Source organism: Photinus pyralis, unplaced genomic scaffold, assembly GCF_008802855.1.
Source record: "Photinus pyralis isolate 1611_PpyrPB1 unplaced genomic scaffold, Ppyr1.3 Ppyr1.4_LG2, whole genome shotgun sequence".
NCBI classification, from domain to species: Eukaryota; Metazoa; Arthropoda; class Insecta; order Coleoptera; family Lampyridae; genus Photinus; species Photinus pyralis.
The window spans coordinates 36,827,769-36,849,826 of NW_022170403.1; the positions used below are offsets into that span (position 1 = coordinate 36,827,769).

The following is a 22,058-nucleotide window of genomic DNA, read 5'->3' on the forward strand; positions in this document are numbered from 1 at the left end:
TTGCAGGCGATTCCGTACCCGTACGAGTTCGACATCGTCCACGACTGGAGTTCTGATCACCTTCCCATCGCCATGACCCTGCACACCAAGCCGTCCGTCACCATACCCCCGAACACCAGGAAGATCACCAACTGGAAAAAGTTTAACGAACATCTCCAGAGAAGCATACTATCCGGGAACCCCGACATCCGCACCCCGGCCGACCTAGACGAGAAAATGCAGATCCTGACGACCAAACTTCAACAAGCGCTGGCCGCGGCCACCAAACAAGTCCCGGCCAAGAAGGCAAATCAGCTCCCTCAGTATCTCAAGGAGGAGATTAGAGAGAAAAGGAGACTCGTTCGGCGACGGTAACTTACCCGAGACCCTGACATAAAGAGACAGGTCAATGCCAAACAAGCCGCCCTTAAAAATGCCATCCAGGACTTCAACAACAAATCCTGGAACGAGAACGTCGAGGAAACCATGACTCGATGTGGAAACGTCTTCCAAATCGGTCGTGCGCTTACCTCCAGGAAACCGCCGACGTACCCCCTGAAGGGCCCCAACGGGCACCGCTACGACGCAAAGGAAAAGGCATAGTTCTTTGCCGAAACCCTTCGCGTGAACTTCACCCCGTACCCCGTCGAAGACGAAAAACACAACAGACAAGTGGAAGAAGAGTTCGAAAGACTCCTCACCACCCGCGCGGAAGACGAACATGCGTTCGTACCTCCGACGGGAGTCCGCACCACCATCCTCAAACAAAGACCTCGAAAAGCGCCCGGAGCCGACGGCATAACATATAGAGCCCTACAGAACATCTCACGCCCAACCCTCGCCTACACCACGAGAGTGTTTAACGCCGCGATAGCGTTAGGACACTTCCTAACAAGCTGGAAGAAGGCGATTGTGATAATGCTACCGAAGCCCGGGAAAGATCTAGCCGAACACCAGAGCTATCCGCTCATATCCCTCCTACCAGTCCTGGGGAAGATTTTCGAGAGAATACTGCTGGCGAAATTGCAACGAAAAGGCATTCGACAAAGTGTGAACGGCAAGCGTGCTCGTCAAGATGCATCGAACCCAAAACATACCCGCCTCGTTCACTCGGCTTCTCCACAGCTACCTTTCGAACCGAACATTTCGGGTCAAAATAGAAGACCAGCTGTCGGAAGAGACACCTGCCGCCGCGGGAGTGCCACAAGGAGGATGCCTATCGCCAGCACTGTTCAACATGTACGTGAACGACATCTCCCAAGCCCCCAACGTCAAAATCGCCCTGTATGCGGACGATCTCCTCGTCTTCTCGAGTTCAAGACTTCCGGATACGGCAACGAGACTGAGTTCACGAAGCTTCGTATGGACGGACTGGAATGGGCGGGCACCATCCGGTACCTCGGAGTCCTAATCGACCGGCGACTAAACTTCACCCAACACGTAGCCGACACGATCGCCAAAGGACGGAGGGCAAGATCCAGATTGTTCCCTCTTCTATCATCACCAGCGCTGGCGCCAAGAACGAAGGTGCCCCGTGCTGACATACGCCTCTGCAGGCTGGAAGGCGTATGTCTCGAAGTCCAACTCCACCGCACTGGAAGCGGTACAAGTACAATCCATCGCGCTGCGCACAATAACCAAAGCCCCCTACTTCGTCTCCAACACCACCATCAGGCAGGACCTGCAAATAGACATCCTCGCAGAACACACTCGATCGCTGGCCGAAAAAATCTATCAAAGGATGGACAACTCCGACCTCCAACACATAAGAGACATCGCTCCCGTGGCGGGAACACAGGAGCAAAAGAAGAAGCGGCCAAGGAGGGTGCTGTAAAAAGAGTAAACACGCGCGTCCACTCCAGTTCAACCAACCGCGGGCGGTGACTGAAAACGGAAATAACACCTAAACCCGAACGCACATTCTCCCGATCCTCACCAAAAGGATCTGTAAAACAACACACACCAAAGACGCAAGCAGTAGAAGTTCAATAGCTAGGGCTGCTGAAATATGGATCGCCAAACGAATAAGTTTGCCGCACTTATTTATACTTTATACCATCTCGGTAGAAATGTGCCGACTCCGACGCGACGTAATTATGTTACAGAAACCGGGCCAGTTCACGACGTTCGCACAGAACTACCACCCGATCAGCCTGCTATCGACGATCGTCAAAGTAGCGGAAGCCACGGTCCATATTGTCATACTTGTACGGGCGCTTTCGTGTCCATTTCGAGGGACGCAGGGTGCCAGAGCGAGTGGTAGTACAATCTTTTACGTTATTAAGTTGGGTGATTGCTTGGATTAATATATTAACACACAGGTAGCGGAACAGATCTTTTTTAGACAATTGTCATGTCACCGGCCATCGAGCAGCTGTCGTGTCAAGCGTACCGGCTTCGTCTTGGCAACCTTTACGAAAGACATAGTTGCCACGTTTTATAACATACAGATATACTATAACATCTCCCTTTCCTTAATAATACAAAGTATACTTAAAATAACAAACATTACATATAATTACAAACATTACTACAAGTTTAGTCTACTTGGGGTCTTAATTAAACGACCTGATCGTGTGTGCCTTTCAGAATCATTCACCTGTATTTCAGAATCATTCACCGTTTCTGACCTAATTGGGTTTGGAACAATTAGTAATGAATTGTCTGAATTACTGTTAGTTAATAATCCTTCATTATCATTATTAACATCAGCAATTTCAGTTTCCATTGTTTTTAAGGGTTTAAAGAACATTCGGTTTCTGCGGTATAATGTGCCTTCTGCATTTTGTACTTGATAAGTTCGTGGTAAAGGTCCTACACTTACAATTGTACCTATGTGCCATTTTTTATCTGCAAGTGCCTTTTTGAATAACACTTTTTGTCCCACTACGAGATCATTAAGAGTTTTACATGATTTATTGAAATAATGAGATTTTTTAAAATTCATCCTTTCAATAAATTGTTTTTGCTTATTCAAATCTGTTAATTGTGATTGCAAAAGAGATTCTTTAATGGGTAGTCGCGTTCTGAGTAAGCGACTCATTAACAATTGTGATGGGGAGTTCAAACTTTCGTTAGGAGTTGTACGATATTGTAGAAGAGCCAAATATGGATCTTCATTGCACTCAAATGCTTTAATAATCATATTTTTCAAAGTGCCTATACTCCTTTCTACTTGACCATTTGATTGAGCATGGTGTGGACTAGCTGTCACGTGATTTATATGCCAAGTTTTAACAAAGTTAGCAAATTCATTGGAACCAAATGGAGGACCATTGTCTGAGATTAATGTGACAGGTATTCCATGCCTTGCAAAAATTGATTTTAGTTCTATTATAACTAGTAAAGCTGTACATCCTCTTTGCATTACTGCTATTTCTATGTACTTCGAGAAATAGTCAATGCAAACAAGATATTTCTTATCCAATACATCCATAAAATCTACCCCAATCTTATACCATGGTACTAATTTTATTTCATGTGGCATTAAAGGAAGTTGACTGTTATTTCTGCTGAATTGCTGACACGTAATGCATGTAGACACGATATTTTTGATATCGCTACTCATGTTCGGCCAAAATAATGAGTTTTTTGCGAACTTAATACATCGATCAATACCAAAATGTCCTTCATGGATTATTGCCAGCATTTCCTTGCGTAGTGATGATGGTATTACGATACAATCACCTTTAAAAACGATACCATCCGCAACATGAATAAATTCAGAAAATTTTAAAAATGGTCGCACTTCTAAGGGAATATTATTTCTATTTGACGGCCAACCATCTTGATAATATTTACTTAACGTTAACAGAGTCTGATCATTGTTCGTCTGTTCTCGAATTTTGTTTAACTGTTCAGAAGAAACTGCAAGATTGCACACTAGTAAATTTACATGTAAATTAAGATCCTTATCAAATTCATCTGATATTTCCAGCAGTTTATCTGACAATGGAGCCCTAGATAAGGTATCAGATACAAACATTTTATTTCCTGGCACATACTGAACTTCAAGATCATAGGCTTGAATTTTAAGCATAAATCTTTGAAGACGCTGTGGGACCTTATATAAGGGCTTTATAAAAAGGGGAATTAATGGTTTATGATCAGTGTGCACTAGCACTTTTTGTCCATATATGTACTGATGGAATTTTATACATCCATATACAATTGCAAGAAGTTCACGCTCAATTTGTGCATAATTTTGCTGACAGTCTGTTAATGAAGCAGATGCAAAAGCAATTGGGTTAATATCATGCGATATGACAGCTCCAACTGCATATTGAGATGAATCACATGATAGCGTAAGTTTCTTGTTTGTATCAAAGTACGTTAATACTGGTGCTTTAGTGATAAGGGTTTTTAATTTGTTAAATTCTGTTCTATGAATTTCATCCCAATGCCAAGGGTTGTCTTTTTTAATTAATAACCTCAACACTTTCGTATGATCAGAAAAATTTATGATAAATGACGACAAATAAGTTAACATACCCATAAACCTTTGTAAATCTTGCTTATTTTTGGGTTCTGGCATTTTAACAATTGCCTTAATTTTTAAAGGATCTGGATGAATGCCACGACTTGAAAATACGTGACCCATGTAGGTTACAGAGGTTTTACACAAATGCGATTTATTTGGATTAAAACGCATATTCACTGAACGAGCCCTATCAAGGACCGTTTTTAAAACAGAATCATGTTCCTTTTTTGTACTTCCAAATATAAGCAGATCATCAAAATAAATAATTACATTTTTAATTTGTGCAAACAGATCCACCATTGTAGCATGGAATATTTCTGGTGCAGAGTTAATACCAAATGGTAACCTCAGGAAACGAAAACGTCCAAAAGGAGTTATAAAAGTACACAGTTTAGATGATTGGTCATCTAAAGGTATAGTCCAGAAACCTGAATTTGCATCGAGAGTTGAGAAAAAACATGCATTCGCAAGTTTACTTGTTACCGAATCTATATTCGGAAATGGATAATGAGACCGTTTAATTGCTTTGTTCAGATTTCTAGGATCCAGACAGATTCTTAAATTACCATTTTTCTTAGTGGTTATAACTATACTATTTTTTTCACTACTAGCGTCTGATGACATGATTATTAACCTTTTTTCCACTTGTAAAGTAGGCTTTCTCGGCATTTGTTCAAAGTGGTTAATAATTTTTTATTATTAACTAGTAGTCAATAATGAGAAATGTCACGCTGTCACTTTTAGAAAACACAACCCGAAATTTCGCTCAATGAACGTTTAGACAAGTTCTCTAAAACGAATAATTGCCACCATTCGCAATTTCCAGAGAAATTATACATACCTAAAATTATCACATTTTGAAAAAATTCGAACGAAATTACTCTTTGAAAAATCTCAATGACAGAACAAAATACGGCCTGTTTGACTTGTACTTCCACGTACTTGATTGACATGTTAAATTAAGAAACAAACAATTCTGTCCAACCGTTAACTCTCTTATCAATACAATATGTTAATTTAGAGGATTTCAAGTGCTAGTAGTGAAAAAAATAGTATATATACCACGGTAGAGAAGTCTATTATTGCCTTCGCACCTTACCCCCCTCGGCGCAAGCGCCTCGAGATGTAATCTTGGTGCTCAGGCAATAATAGTGGACTTCTCTACCTTGATATATAATGTACTATACCCATGCAGTGGGCTCAGATATTCTTATTATAACCCCTAAGTCAACCATACGTTTAAGTTCTTTTTCCAAATCCTTATGTAACATAAAAGGAATTTTTCGCAGTGGTTCAATGACAGGCTTAATATTTTTATCGACTACAAAGTGACATTTCATATCAATTTTACCTAAACCTTCAAATACGTCCTTATAAGTTTCCAAGACATTGTGTTTTTCAGACTGAACTTCACTCGTCTGATTACTTTCAGAATCGAATTGCACGTTGTGAAGTCTTTTCACTAATTTCAAATTAATACAAGCTCTTAATCCTAAGATTGTAACACAATTGAAATTTGCAACATGAAATAATTCGTGCGACTTCCTTAACCCTACTTTACAAGTCAAATTAACTGAACCAATTACATCAATATTATGTCCTGTAAACGTACTCACCCTTGACGAACAAGGTGTGATATTTGAGTTCGGTAAGCCCAAAGTTGTGAACTTAGACAAACTGATTATGTTCGTTTGAGCTCCGGTGTCCAATTGGCAAATGACTTCTTTGTTGTTAATGTGTACGGCAGATTCCCATGATAAGGATTTGACATCAGAACTGGGAACATTTTCACACTCGACCATTCCTAAAAATAAATCTTCGGTTGTAGACAGCTGATGAACAGTTCTTGATTTTTTCTTAAAACAGCATTGCACGAAATGTCCTCTTCTGTGGCAGTAATTGCAAATTTGAGTTGCTGCAGGGCATCTATATCGATGATGTTGACCACAGCGGGTACATGCACTATCGTAGCTTGACGGCGATCCATAATTATTCTTAGGCGATGTACTCGGACTGACAGATTTTCTTCTCTTCGTGTGGCTTTGATTGACACGCTTTCTTCTTTGAAATTGATTATTTATTGCACCTACGAACGATGCTGCTGAACTTAACTGAGACATCTGCGCTTTTGTAAGGGATGCGGTCTTCGCTAGTTCGACTGCTTTATTTAATTCGATTGGACCTGCTCCAATTAATTTTTCCTTGATGTAGTGATTGGATTCGTTTAAACCACAGGTAAAAATGTCTTTAATCAAGCTTTCACGTAGTGCTCCCAAGTCGCAGGACAGGCTAAGATTTGTTAATGCTGTGACATAATCCTCAAGGGATTCATTGCTACCTTGCTTTCGTGTTATAAATATATGCCTCTCAAATGAAATATTAGCGGTAGGTGTAAAATGTGCATCAAACCTCGTTTCTAGCTCGTCGTATTTCACAGAATCCAAGTTTTCGTTAAAAGAATTGTAGATTTTCAAGCAATCGGGGCCCAGGTAGTGAAGCATTAAGGCGACTTTTCTTGCATCACTTTCTTTGTCAAGACCTGTAGCTCGCAGATAAATTAGGAATTGGGTTTTCCAAGTTTTCCAGGCTTGTGATAAATCAGGTGCACGCAGATTCATAGGCTGAAGCGAACAAGATGCCATAGGTGCTGCTCTACTACACGTGCTTCTACAACAGATTGGTTAGCATTTGAATTTGACGGATTTACTTCATTGTCTGGCATGACGGGCTTGATTCTTTATTTACTGACAGATTAATTTTAGACGACAACTTCTGACACCATATTATGTTGGGTGATTGCTTGGATTAATATATTAACACACAGGTAGCGGAACAGATCTTTTTTAGACAATTGTCATGTCACCGGCCATCGAGCAGCTGTCGTGTCAAGCGTACCGGCTTCGTCTTGGCAACCTTTACGAAAGACATAGTTGCCACGTTTTATAACATACAGATATACTATAACATACGTGACCAAAACAGCTAAAACGGAATTACTCATTATGATGTTGTCATTTGGCTATTTATAAAAAATGGCGCCTTTAACCTATTGGCCCCATTTAATAGGTGGTTTTAGTAAAATTGCGAGAGTAGGGACGCGTTCCGGAGTGATAGCGGTAGGGCAATCGATTTTTGACTTCCGGAACGTCACGTATGTACGTGGTAAGAAATAGATGGTTTTTTGTATCGAAGTGCAAATGATGAATGAATACCAAAGTCACCGTGAAAAAGTGGATCGACCCTGAATATTAGAAGAACAAGTTCAAACTTATCTATTAGATGATAAACCTTGTGATACAAGTATAGGTTAATTAAACACACACCTCGACGAAATAGAATCGGAAAAAGAGTTCTACGAAGAACAATAGTACGAAATTTAAAACCACCCTGAAGATGGTGAAATTAGTACTAGACAAGAAAAAAATTCGATCCATTAGTCATTATTCGTAGTCACTACCACATAAGAACCGTCATGTCTTGGTTACGTGTTAGTGAAACTGATAAGCCAGGGACCGCAAACATTTTTGAAAAACTAGGACGTATTAATATTCCAAGATCCCAGGGCTCCCAACCCTTACTTAATCAATATTTTCTGATTGACGAAATATGTATAATAGAGTAGTATTAGTGCGTACAATGAGGATGTATCGTCGAAAAAGTGACAACTCATGGACCGCGGGGAACCTCGCTGTTCAACCCTTATCGGGTTCGCAACGGAGTTTCTTGCGTCCTCCACACTGGTGCGGTGCATAACTCGGCGCGGTTCACGAAGGGATAATGTTGCAAATCTGAACATTCCTTAGGATAAAACAAGGTGGGCAGAAACAAAAATTAGACAAAAGGATTGCCATTTGCTGTAGAATGTAGGTAGTTAGCACGCGGAAGGATGGGCGGCCCGTCGGACACACAAACACAACGAAGATATAATGTAATAAAAATGCTTTCTAACAATGAACGACGCGGTCACCCACACCGATTTTCTTCGAACAATAAATAACTGTGGTTGTGTAGGGGATTTAATTGATTTCCAAAAATCATCTCCTTGGCTCTAACCCTTAGGGTCCTAGTCTAACAAACACATGGCAGTATCGCCTTAATAACGAGATGCTAATTGACACTTTTGGTATTACAATACATTGTAAATGTTGAATTAAAATTCACCAAAGTACTAAAACCGGTTAGAACATTACTTTATGATTATGGCCGTCAATATTGTAGGAATTAAGATCGCTATCGCTTTGTCATTTTTGCAAACATTCTGTTGTATGGAAATGTGATTTGACGTGTCACAAAATGTAAAGGGCGATTATTAGGATATATAGACAGAAATATTCCGTAACCAATGAAGTCGGAATATTTGAATATGGATTGGCAAATCCCATCCAGCATGCGTGCCTTCGATAAAAATGTATCTTTGAATGAAGTTGATCGCTTATGTTAAAGTCATATCGAAATATTTTTATTGTACCTACTCGCAGTTCGTATATAGATCCATAACACGTTTCTATATTTTCCACATCTTTACTTCATATTTCGTTGTTGAACAGTCTCACACGCTCGCAGTATTAATCTTCAAAGCAATAGAGAAATTCCAACTTAACGCGCCTTTTTGATATAAAAAGCAATTAATTAGTGTGAATAATTTGTTTTTTTTTAGTCACCGCCTCGAACATGGAGCGTGTGTTCAAAGTAATAAAGATATCAAATAGAACCCATACAATTTAAGCTTGATAAAACCGAAGTACACACTTTAGATTAGAAAATAGAATGTGATATGGAAGTACTTGAAAGAAACCTCAAATTCGCTCACTCACCATTACAGTATTATATAATACCGGGTGATTCATTAGAACTGATGACAGTTTAAATTTCCCGCAAAACAAGAAATTTTAAAGGTTGGTAATAATAGATTATCATTTGTCTAATTCCAGTGGCGTACGTAGAATCACTCTCCAAGAGTCATAATTTATTTTTAATTTACAAAGTCGTTGTCAATTGTAAATCAATCACAATAATTACGTTCATTCTCATAATCAAGAGCCTGCAGTTGCTGAAGGACAGAAACCCGGTACGGGTGTGTATGTATATGCAAGTCTTCATGAAAAAGTCGTTGGCATGTTGCATAAGACACTCCTGTAATTCGAAAATAAAGTTAGTAGGTATAATATTGGGCGATTAACTGACGGATTGATTTTCTGGGACTCGCTTCCATTCATTGTCTTCGACCACTTCATCGTTTCTTAGTAATGGACGACCTGTATGTTTTTCTTTAGAAATGCAATTCTTGTTTTCAAATCGATCAACGATTCGTTTCTTATGATTGGCAAATGCTTTATAAGAAATAATAACATCGGGATACTATCCCATAAACTGCTCTCGACAGGACCGAAACAAATATGACCACGTTCCATCGTCGTTACGTATAGCACTTCGTATGAGCGTCTTGTTCTTGTGTAAAGGGGATCCCCAAGAAGGTACAAATGCACATTAGTCTGATTTAACCGTTATTTAATTACTTACTTCAACAAATTCTTGAATTTACAGCGTATTTTTGGAAAGAACTGTTTTTGAGAACGTTGATATATTGGAAAAGTAAATTAAAAACAACCACAAATTAACGAAATAACGACGGCACTGGTGACTAATAAGAATTAGTAAAATAACAAAAAATATATCATCGCCAATTCTATTCCGTAAACACCACTAGAATTATACGCACGTAATTCAAACTGTCATCAGTTCTAATGATTCACCCGGTATAAAGTGTTCGTCACCGGCCTCCACACATGTTGAAAAATACAGAAAAGTATGTAGCATTTGAAAATAAATGGTTTTCGAAAATGTTCGTTCAATTCGTTCGTTCGATTTTGTATTTATCTTCAAACAGCCCTTACTTAAAAAACACCCCGCCTAACCATACAATTAAACAAAAAAAAAACAAACCATACGTAGCATAAAGAAAGTTATGCAAACTAAAATTATGGATGCCAGCACAACAGTATATGGCGTTTAAATAAGTGGGAGGCATTATTAAATGGACCACCTTATGTATTGTGGCAATTCAAAATTCTACGCTACATTCTAAATACTTTTGAATTTAACCCGGGGACTGAAGTGTTAGGTATTTTAGTTGTTTAGATAGTTATTTAATTAAAATAATTTAGGGTTAGATTTTTAGGTTCAACATAACACTGTAGATATTTGCTTTTTTGTGTTTCAATTAAAATAAATGTAATCCAATCCAGACATATTGGAGTAGTATTAATTTCGGTGATAACATTGCGTCTAAATTTTGCCCTCAAATTATTGATATTAACGAAATACCTGTGAAAACAAAATTAACTCAATTATTCCCTATTAATATTATTGACCCATTTATTTACCTAAGCCAACTAGAAGTAAAGAAGTATAATAAAGGAAAATCCCAAAATATTTAACACCGACGCCGACACCGAGAAACGAAGAATAAGTATGAAAGAATTTACACGGTGAACGATCGGTAATTTGTAACCGCCCGTTACATCAGCAGTTACTATATTATATGGGAAGATAACAAAAATAGTTTTCCGAAAAATTCGACATATGTGTTACTCAACCCTGTTAATGAGTCTCTTCCAACTAAAGTATTTTCAGTTTTATACTATATCCGCTTGTACTTTTTTTGTTGTACAAAGGACAATGTCTTTCTTGTCTTGTCTAGGGCTCTTTCCAATACTACCCATGCGATCAAAAATGAGTTGCTGTCGAGTCACCTTTGGAATTTTTGTTTACATGGAAAATCGTATTTAACTTGAACTTCCATAGGCGACTCGACAGCAACTCATTTTTGATCCTTAATTAGAAAGTGTTTCCTCTGACGTGAAGATTATCCGTCGTAATTCTCGCTACATACCCTAAACGGCTTGAAATTTCGGGAACGTGCAAAAGTTCAAACAATAGTAGCGGATTACGACAATTTCCCAAGTTTCTCAAGGAAACTCTTTTGAAAATTTAGGGGTGTCTTGTTTACGAGTTTACTTTTAACCAACGGAACCTGGTCCGACATCTTTTGAGGAGGTGGAGGCAGTGCATTATGATCAATACATTCCGTAAGCAGTCAGTATAGAAAGTGACATGTTTAATAGAAATTAAGGTGTTTAATAGTGATTTGTACAACTAGAGAAGAAAGTGGAGTTTTTCAACTCGTTCAAAATTTGAAACATAAGCGTAGCGAGTGTGCCAATTGAACAAGAATGGAATAAATATTTTATGATACAGATAATAATCTTTGCACTTCAAAATTATGCAAATGCAATGTGACAAGTGAAAAGTTGCATACCTCTAGTAGCTTTATGAAATGGACCTCAGATCTAGTCCGAAAAAAAGCTACAATCATCAAAACTAAGGCTGAAGATCGCAAGTCGAACATAGTACGATTTCTCATGTAAACAAAAGTTCCAAAGAGCGACTCGATAGCAACTCATTTTTGATCGCATAGTACACTGTGTGCAAGATAGGGATGTCTATCACCGACTTTGTGGTTCAATGGTAGAGCGTTGCGCTATAAAGTTGGAGGTCGGGTGTTCGAACCTGGACTAAGGTAAGAATTTTTCATCTGTGACAGAGATGGGAATTTCCGTAGACCAGTTTCGAGCATACTGCCGGCTACTCCAAATTAGGTTTTCCTGCAGTTTTCCTAATTCGTAAAGTAAATACCGGAATAGTGACCGTCTGCAGAGGCACCTCTAAAGAGCATTATGAAGGTCACTCTTAATTGGACGCAAGCCTGTTGAGGGCCCAGAACAAGAGAGGGATAATAAATAAATAAATCATGGGGACCTCCGAAACAATAGAAGAGACCACGATGGTTAAATTAGGGAAAAGTTGCGCAATTAAACAGTTATTATTATGCTTTAAAGAAAAACAGAAGATTCCGATTACGTCGGAGAAATCGAAACAGATATAACAAAATCAATGACACTTTCTCATTCACACAAACAAAAAAAAAACAAAAATTTGAAACTGTTGATTTCAACAGGATGGTGTAGCCGCGCACAACTCCCAAATCGTGTGAGAATACTCTTCGTATCAATTTCCTGGAAAATTGAAATTATGTCCTTTAGGTATTCTCGCGCGATTCGGGCGTTATGCGCGGTTGCACCATCCTGTTGAAAGCAACAGTTTCAAACTTTTGTTTTTTTGTGCCGTACATCGTTGCATTCATAATAAAGAATGCTACTAATAAGTATATATGTTTTTACGGGCCACAAAAAAGAGTTAATCATGATTTTTCCGAAACGAGACTTAAAAACTGCCACTGAGAAAGTGTTCTTTTTCATATTTTTGTATCTGTTCAAGTAACATCAGAAAAAAATAAAAACCAAATCGAAAATTTCGGTGTCTCCGCGATATCTTCGGAAATAATCGGAATTTTCGTAGGTAATTGCACAAGTGCATCAAAATTACCGATAATTTTTTTGAAAGCATGTTGTCTAAAAACTGCATGAGTTTATTTTCATATTTTGGCGAAAGAGCCCGACACCGAGGGCTCTTTCAACAAAATATGAAAATGACCGAATGCAGTTTTTTACTGACAACATGCTTGAATAAAAAATTATCAGGTTTATTTTGATGCATGAGTGTAATTTAGGGGAATATTTCCCGAACAAGCATTACTTGTCAAACTGACGTTACCTACTTGTAAATTGTCGGTGTATTGTGAAATTGTCCAAAGGAGTTGCCAGTTGCCATGGATATGGACAGTGCAATTATCGCAGGGCTCTTTCGCTTTCTACAGTGCAATTATCGCTGTAATTGAGCGACGATAATTGCACACCTCATATGGCATTTATGACATATAAGGGAAATATTCAGGATAATAATAAATTAATAACTCGTTAATGGCGCATCTTTTCCCTAATTTGACCATCTTTGTATTTTCAATGGTTTCCGAGATCCCAATGATAGACAACCCTATCTTCGACACATTGTATAAGCCAGTTGGGGTCTATTTCGGTCAGTTCCAGCATCGATGCGCTTAAGTACATAGGAGTCTCACGTTTAAAATCTTTTGACATTTTTTTGACCCTACGTTAACGAGAACATGGTTGCAATACATCGATTTGATTTTTTTTGCTTTTTGCTGATCAGGAAAACTTCCCAAATAAATTATTGAGATTTTTCCATATTTCCAAAAATTTCACATTTAATCTATAATTAATTTGATTATGTCGAGGTGATTGAAAGATCAGTTCTTGATAATAATATCATCCATCGCTGTTTAATACCTACTCGAGTTATTAAGAATAGCCCTTTGGGGTGTTTTCTTCAAAGTGAAAAATCGCTATTGGCTGTACTTTGTCGTCCGTCCATCCGTCCGTCCGTCACACGTACTCCTTCTACACCACTGACCCAAATTTGGGCAATATAGGGCTAATTTGAAAGGGCTTGGTCCAAGGATTCCGTGCATACCGATATTTTTGGTTTTGTGCATGCGCACTGTCAAAAATTTGGATTAACGCATGTGCAATACTAACTTTTTTTATTTATGAAAATATTTAAATGAAACTTTATATGTAAACACTACGAATATAAGTAAAATTAACAACGATTTCAAAATGTTGTTTTGCGCATGCGCAATGGCAACTTTCTTATTTATGAAAGCAGTTAAATGAAATATTATTTGTAAACACTTTGAATGAAACTAAAACTAATACCGGTTGGCGGTTTCAAAATTACTGTTACCGCATGCTGTATGTTTTATTTATGAAGGTACCTTATTCAATGAAATGTCTAATGTAGACAATGCGCAATGCTATTTACTTGCGTTTCATCAAGAGAATGGGACAGCATTAATATTATTAGGAGGTAAATACGCTCTCGTCCTCGCTCTCGTCATTTATGTTTGCATAAGGACTTTTTAACTTGTTTTGACGTTGTTAGGCTAATATAGCATAAATCAGACACTTTGCGTGCGTTTGGCTATTTGTCTAAAACCCTGATGATGTTTAATCAGTACGAGCTTTTAACTAATCATCGATTTGCCAAAAGTAAATTATACACCATTTTCCCATAAACATAAGCACGCCTTTGCGCTATCGTGACTTAAAAAAATGTGAGGTATAGGAATGAGCACAGTTGTAGCCGCTGTTATCGCTCAGATAACATAAATTTTATACTTTTCATGATTTTATGCATAGGTACAGTACGTATAGAAGCACAACATTTTAGAAGTCAATAACGTAGCGTGTGGCGTACGTTCGTGCTAAATGAAATATTTTTACATAAAGCAAATAGTAATTAAAGATTTTAAAATGCTGTCGGTTAATCCTTTAACTATAAATGGGCGTTTATTTTATGATAGGTATACGTACCTACAGAGAACATATTTCCTTGAAACGCGTGGAAATTATTGATTTAAAATTTACATTCGCTTTAGCCCACTTCCTCTGGGGTCTCGAAAAGGAAACAATTGAGACGAAACGATATGCGATACCAATGCGTGCAGTTTTCTAAAAGCTACCGGAATTCTACACTTCCTCTCCAGTTGCAATAGAGCATTTCTGAGGCTTATATGCTTTTACATTGACTAGATGGTATCGTAACCTCCCTATAGAAATTCGGAAACATACTTCATACATTTTTATATGAGTAGCTTATTTACCTCTACAAAATGTTCCCGTGTTGCTTCTTCCGAGATAAAAGTTAAATACGGTGTCTACCTTTGTTTGATCTTTATTCCTAAAGGGTTTTCATAAATCTATGGGACGTACCTCCATTCAAATTTTCAATGAGATATCACTGCGGTGTCAGGTGTAATGTATGGAAATGAAGCTCCTCCCTCATTTCCTCCAATAAAAAATAAAAATAACTGAAATATTTTCTATTATTATAATACCGCTCTCGCTCTGTATCTGGTTTGCAGTTCATTGTAGGGTACGATACCAAAAATACATTCTTTAGCTAATAATCTTTGTTCTATTGATCCTTAGATCTTTCTGCCATTCAGTACCTACTCAATAGCGTAACACTTCATTCCATTTTATTGTCTTTCAAATAGCCCTACCTCAATTTTTCATTTTGGGGAGGGAGAGGGAGAGGGAGAGGGAGAGGGAGAGGGATTGTTTTTCAAAAATGAATTTATATTTGTCTTGGTAATTCATGTGGACTTGAGACAAGTAAAACTAAAAATTGGAAAGTCTTCTAATTATAGCGTTTATCGGGAGTGAGGGGTAGATTTGTTTGCAATTATTATTATTATTATTAAAGAGTTTTCGGTGCGGAGGACTGGTGAAACTCTATATGAACAAAAAATTATGACCAGCAACTCGGATCCTAGATGACCTATTGAGTTCGAGCTGATTTCACGTAAAACGATGTGAATGTTTTATGAAATTCAATTCAATTCAAAAACACGAAGCTGGAGCTTTATTAAAATGGTAGCCCCGACATTGGTACAGTGGTAATGAGCTAGACCTCAAACAAACCAAAATGTATTCAAGGCCCTGGATACTTTAATTCTTAGACTAAAGTTTTATTGCGAGATGAATATCTATTGTCTACTCAACTACCGCACTGACACTATAATCGTTGAGTGAAGGTTATCCTATTTAATTACTCACTGCTGTAGGCGAGTAGCGAATATTGCACTCCAGCGCCTCCACACAACGACTCTGACATTTCGTGAGGTGAAACAAATCTTTGATCGCATTGTTTACCATGCACGTTAAATAAAAATTCGGCCTTAATGAGTGGTTTATAGCAGTCCGTACGGTTTAAGAGATTAGAGTATATAGTTTTTCACGTTTGATTGGCATCTGATTTACTCGTAGAAATTAAGGCTGGGTCAGTTGCGTGTTACATTACAGTGTAGTTACAGCCAGCTGTCTTGCAGGAATTTTAAAATTCAGGCTTCTTTTCTTGTTGCATTATTGTTTAATTATATTAAATTTCGTTTCTAAATAGAGACTTACGTAAATATTATATGAAACAGTAAAAATAATCAAACGTGTAAATTAGTTCGTAAACACGATTTCTGACAAGAATTGTCTCCAGAAACACAATTTTTAATATATTCTTTGGTGGGTGAAAAGTGGAAAATATCAGGAAACCATCTAGACAACAAGTCGGGAACAAGGGGCCGTTTTACAAGTCATTTAACGCGGGGATCCCTTTTAATAGCTTGATCATAACCTCAAATTGGATTATTGCACACACAAAAAAATTACAAAAAAACGGCCGTTCTGGAGACGAAAGTATGTAAAACAATAGCAAAACAGATGTGTATTTACACTCTTCTCACTTTCTTTATCCAATTTTCTCTTCTTTGCAACTCATATGGTCTGTTGGGAAAGCTGTATAATTTTACAGAAGAGTCCGTATTTATGTACGAATTACTGCATCCAACAACACAACAAGAAACTCTGGACGAACGAAAAGTGTTTTTCGAAGTCATAATTGTTGTTTTATTTGGAGTAAGCTTGTAAATATTAATACAGTAATAAACGGTCGATGAACTTGTTTCACCACATCTTATGTTAAATTCGCCACCAGACGGCGCCACATCCGAATATACTACTCGCCTATAATGAACAATCCAAACCTCAATTTCAAGAGCATCAATTTCTCTGGATCGTCAGATTTGGATGTCCGACATAGGTTACAAGTGATCAAGGATGCTAATTTAAATCAAATTTATTTCGCAATTTAATGAGGATCATTGGTTTCGACAAAATTCGCAACACTCCATATCCGCAAAGCAACGGCACCGTAAGAACGTTTTCATCGCACATTGAACACGACATTAACTCGAGCTAAGTCCACCTACTGGACCAAACATCAACCTGTCGTTTTTTAGCACCACGCACAGCTCTCAGGGACGATATTGGAGTCAGCCCTGCACAACTCACATACGGAACTAACAACCGCATTCCCGGAACATTTTTCAGTTATAAGGAAAATAGAATACTGGACAGCAACTACGTCACGAAAATACAAGAAGAAATAACACTCGTTAAACTTCCATCTCGATGTCCGCAAGCAGCGACGCATCTACCTATGGCCCTAGAAAAATGCAATGAAGTATTTGTTTGTAATGGCTCCGTGCGAAAACCATTCCAACCACCGACCGTTCGACGGGCTTTATAAGATCGTCGCAAGAGAAACAAAATTTTACTGGATCAGGTCGGTGGCGTACCCGCGTACGTCAATACTTGAGCATATCTTCAGATACAAAAGATAATGCAATTGGAAAAAGGTACATTTGGACGTCAGAACTTTAATTAATATATACAGTTATCGTACTGTATCTGTCTACTTGGGGGTGCTTTTATATTGGTAGTCCTTCTGGTAAATGCTGATATGTCGCACATGTCTGATCATTTCAATTGGGAACTGATAAATCGGATGTCAAAATAGGGACAATTATTTTGTATGAACGGAAGGACGAAACTTCGGTTTTGGAGGGCGTAGCTCACAAACGATCCATATTTGACCTGATATTGACTAATCTTGAGAGAGGGCACTTATATTTAATAATATATACAGTGACTATAAAGACAGTTTGGTTATATGCTCCATGCCAACCATGTTTTTGTCATTGAGCTTATGGTAGGATTACATACATTGATTGGTTTAACCGAACTATACTTAGATTATTATTGACATAATTGTTTCCAGTCTGAATTCTATACCAATCAGGTGGATTTGGTTAAAACTTGACGGATCACTCTTAACTACCAATAGAAAATTGTAGAAAATAACACCGCTTCATGGCCACACCACACTCCCTTTGTTCAGTGATAATCAAGGATCAATAAAAAATAGGGTTCTATTTTCGCGAAAAATAAGTATAAGAACATATGTTATTTATGTTACTGGGCGAATCAGATACACGATATCAACCAAATAATAAGGGTATATTTTCTTTTAATATTGTAATTTCTGTCAGCAATCTCCTAAATGCCCTCTTGTTGTATATTTAAATTCTGAACCCCATTGCGCTTATCCAGATGACAGTGATGAGTTAATTAAAACAAAATTTGAAACCGCTTTAATTAAGAAATTCCTGTTGAGCGCTATTAATTAACAAGATATGACAACATTTTTGCTACAAACTCTTTTAATAATCAAGAGAAGCTATTGCAGTTGTGCGAAAATCCGAGATAATAAAACCGAATACTGAAATAGTAAAATAATTGAATTATCAAACATTTACCGAAACTCACGCAAATGCTGCGTGTCTATGTATATGTATGCCAAAGTTTCCCGCATTAATTATATAAAGAACGACTCCCTAGGTGCACGTTTCAGCAGCTTTGCCTAATCGTCCATGCGTCTTGATCACTATTTCCTCCAATCCTACACATACTTGGATGACGCTGCCAATACCTTCTACGCAAGCCAATCGCTCCACAGGGAAGCTTTACAAGAGACTAAATACTTAGAACTACATTACGTAGTATCCTAATACACGTGTGGATATATAAAGTTACCGGCTTAATGGGAAAGAAAAACACAATTCGGCGATGAAACATTTTAGCACTCGAAGCGGAAAAAGTTTTACATTTCGACTACCAAATTTGAAACAAAATTACGTGATAAATTAAGTGTTTCTGAATCTAACTCGCAATTAGTTCTATTCATGATGACCCTTCATGAAAATTTACATAAATCGACCGAGCACGTTTGTATGTATACAATTAACGTACCTATATGGGTGCTGTTAATCTCTGTATTACCGCTATTACAATTTGCGATAATGCAAAATTTGATTAATGAACTGGATTTACAGAAATATTCCAATGATCAGTGTAATATGTAATACCTACCAGCTACCATGATAGATTTCGTAAACAGTGTAATCATGGCCGTGAATGGAACAGGGATATGTTTAATGATACGAATAAGAAAAATAATGTTGAAAATGTATGTACAGTACAGATTCCAATCGTTTATTTGCATTTAGATGAGTCTTGGAGTCATACAGGACCGAGAATACTACCAACCATACTTCTCACTTTGCCAACAAAAATTTATAAGTACAACGTTAAATAGAAACACATATAATGCAAATTTATGCAATTAGCTATTGAAAACACATTTTTCAGGTAATCACATGGGCTGGTACTGGGAATTGTTCGCAATGATAATAATACAGACGCACGACATAGGCAATTTACAAGTAAAAAGTAAGAGACAAACTTATATCAAATTAAGATATCACATGCATTGTTATTTAATAAATTAATAGTAACATTACGTTTAACCCTCCCGGCCCGGTGTTCTGAAAAATCACGTGCCCGCAGCTTAAATGTTTTGTGTTAACAACTGAAGCGGCTTTATTTCTTTTTTTGTTTACATTTTATTAACGAGAGACAGAGAGCGAGTTCATGATTTTGAACTTTCTGTCCATTCATCCGTCTGTGTACATGTTAACTCTGCCCGCTTGTGTATAGGTACATGATAACTCCCGAGCTCGCGTATTTCATTAGAGTAGGTACCATGCAAGATAAAACCACTTCTACCCCCTACCCCACCCCCCAACCCTCTCTTTTGATAAGGGGTCAGAAAGAAGGGCAATAGTTGATACAAAACTGTTCCTTTCTTCGTTTCATTTTCTAAACTTTAACTTGGCACCATTAAAGGCATGCGTATGCAAAATCTGAGAGCAATTGGTTGTTGTATGTAAAAGTTATGTACGTTTCACTTTCAAGAGGGGGTCGATTTTTGGCCGTACGTTTCCTTAAAACGTATACGTATTCGTAAAGAAACGTATATTTGCAATTTTTGACCATACGTTTATATTGCGTATACGTTCAATTGTGTTCGTTTTTCTGCGAGCGGGTAAATGGCGTTCGCAAACGCTCGCAACTGACGTTTTGTGGGTTATGTATTGGTTAGTGTTGAAGTTTTGACTCTTGAGACTTGAAAGGTATCTACTAACAACAATGGATGAAGCTGTGAATGTGTTTGTAATAGACAATTTAGAGAATGCCGAACGCAATTATCGCCCGAATAGGAACCGTAATCCTTGCAACCCCATAGAAGTCTTAAATGAAGCACAATTTATCAAAAGTTTCGACTATCTAAAGACATTTTCCGCTACTTGGTAAATCGATTAGGAGTCCTTATTCGCCCACAAAATCGAAACAAGGATTTGGATGTTCAGTCAAAGGCAAGGCTGTTTATTTCTGCTACCTAGTGTAGGTATAAATGCAGTATGTGAAATTTCTTTGAAGGTTTTAGCAGCCCTAAGTTTTTTCACAAATCATACCAGACAAACGTAGGGGCAAATGTGTATATTGATGTCTCACAGGGTAGTGTGTCTGTTACTTTGAGGGAGGTTGTTGCAGCCCTTAATGAACCCGAAGTGTACAATGAATGGGTCCACTACCCGGAGAATTTTGATGAGTCGAAAAGAGTAAGACATTTTTTTTAACCAATATGGATTTCCAGGCGTTGTAGGATGCATGGATTGCACCCATGTTGCAATTGTTCCTCCGCCCAGCAATAATGAGGAACACCCAGAACATTATGTCAATCGCAAGTCCTATCATTCCATCAATGTACAATACCAACACACGTTTTATGCCTATTTGTTTTAATTTCCAACTTATAATCAACTCTGGTTCAACCTCTTCGCACCCCACCCACTTTGCAGCATGTTCTTGATTTGTGTATCTCATATAGATTTGTGATGCCCAGTTACGCATTATGAATGTGAATGCAAGGTTTCCTGGAAGCACAAATGATTCATACATTTGGAATCAATCGCAGTTTATTTCCCTGCTATTATCTATATCGGGGTGTTTTTTTAGCAAATTCCACAAGCCACCTTTTTTGGTTTTGCGTGGTATTACACCCTCGCTTTTGCGTGTCTATCGTGTTTTGAGTATTCATGCTAATCAGTGGCTAAAATATTATTATTCTTTAATTTGAAATGGTTCAGCAATATCTTGACCTCACCACCTAAGCTCAAACCCAAACGTCAAATAGTCCGCTTTAGTTCTAATCAATCAATAAAGGCGACGTTGTCATATGCACTGTACGTTTCGGTTCCAGGCAGTTACGAACAGCAGTCAAAAATTGGATTTGGAAAACGTATACGTTTTTAAGTCTTCGCATCTAAGCGTATACGAATAGATGCGACTAGTTTCAAAAATCGACCCCGCGCATCTCAGCAAATAATTCATGCAGCGAATTTTGATGGCTGTCTGGCAAACCTTCAAGTTATTGACTACCTATTCCAAACATTCCGGTGCTGTAGGACTATTCCTCTAGAAGTATTTCTAAACGGCACAAGTAGGTCCGTATGGATGGACACACAAAACGCACGCGCTAAAAAATAGGTCACCATAAGACGAAAGAAGTTTAGATGCAAAACAGGACGGCGTATAATATAAACCATGTAGGTATGTGACATTTTTGTTGTACAATAAATTAGGTACATTAGACTAACGTGTAACCGGCTGGTTACTTTTCAACTCTTCCTACCGTTTCTTTCTCAAACTATTTTATTTAGGGGTGGTTCTTCTTACATAAAAGAATGGTTGTTGGGCGCCGGCTAGCTTCAGTCGATGATCCTTTTCTGGCCTCGAGGAAATGGGAAAGGATAAATGAA

General features: G+C 37.9%; 1 protein-coding gene across 1 annotated transcript; it reads right to left on the bottom strand.

The window, feature by feature from the left end:
- Positions 1 to 2,330: 2,330 nt before the first annotated feature.
- On the bottom strand, positions 2,331 to 7,293 carry LOC116163766 (uncharacterized protein K02A2.6-like). Its single transcript, XM_031477870.1, has 2 exons — positions 5,645 to 7,293; positions 2,331 to 5,057 (listed from the first exon to the last, which is right to left on the bottom strand). The coding sequence occupies exons 1-2, from the start codon at positions 7,099 to 7,101 to the stop codon at positions 2,510 to 2,512; spliced, it is 4,005 nt and encodes a 1,334-aa protein (XP_031333730.1). The 5' UTR covers positions 7,102 to 7,293; the 3' UTR covers positions 2,331 to 2,509.
- Between the last annotated feature and the right edge of the window lie 14,765 nt (positions 7,294 to 22,058).

What these genes read in the sequence shown, in the direction of transcription:
- LOC116163766 (XM_031477870.1), bottom strand. Translation starts at nt 7,101, where the DNA reads ATGGCATCTTGTTCGCTTCAGCCTATGAATCTGCGTGCACCTGATTTA. An exon ending in TCTGAGCCCACTGCATGGGT is followed by an intron (nt 5,058 to 5,644) that starts ATAGTACATTAT and finishes TAGTAGTGAAAA; the next exon opens with AAATAGTATAGTTATAACCA.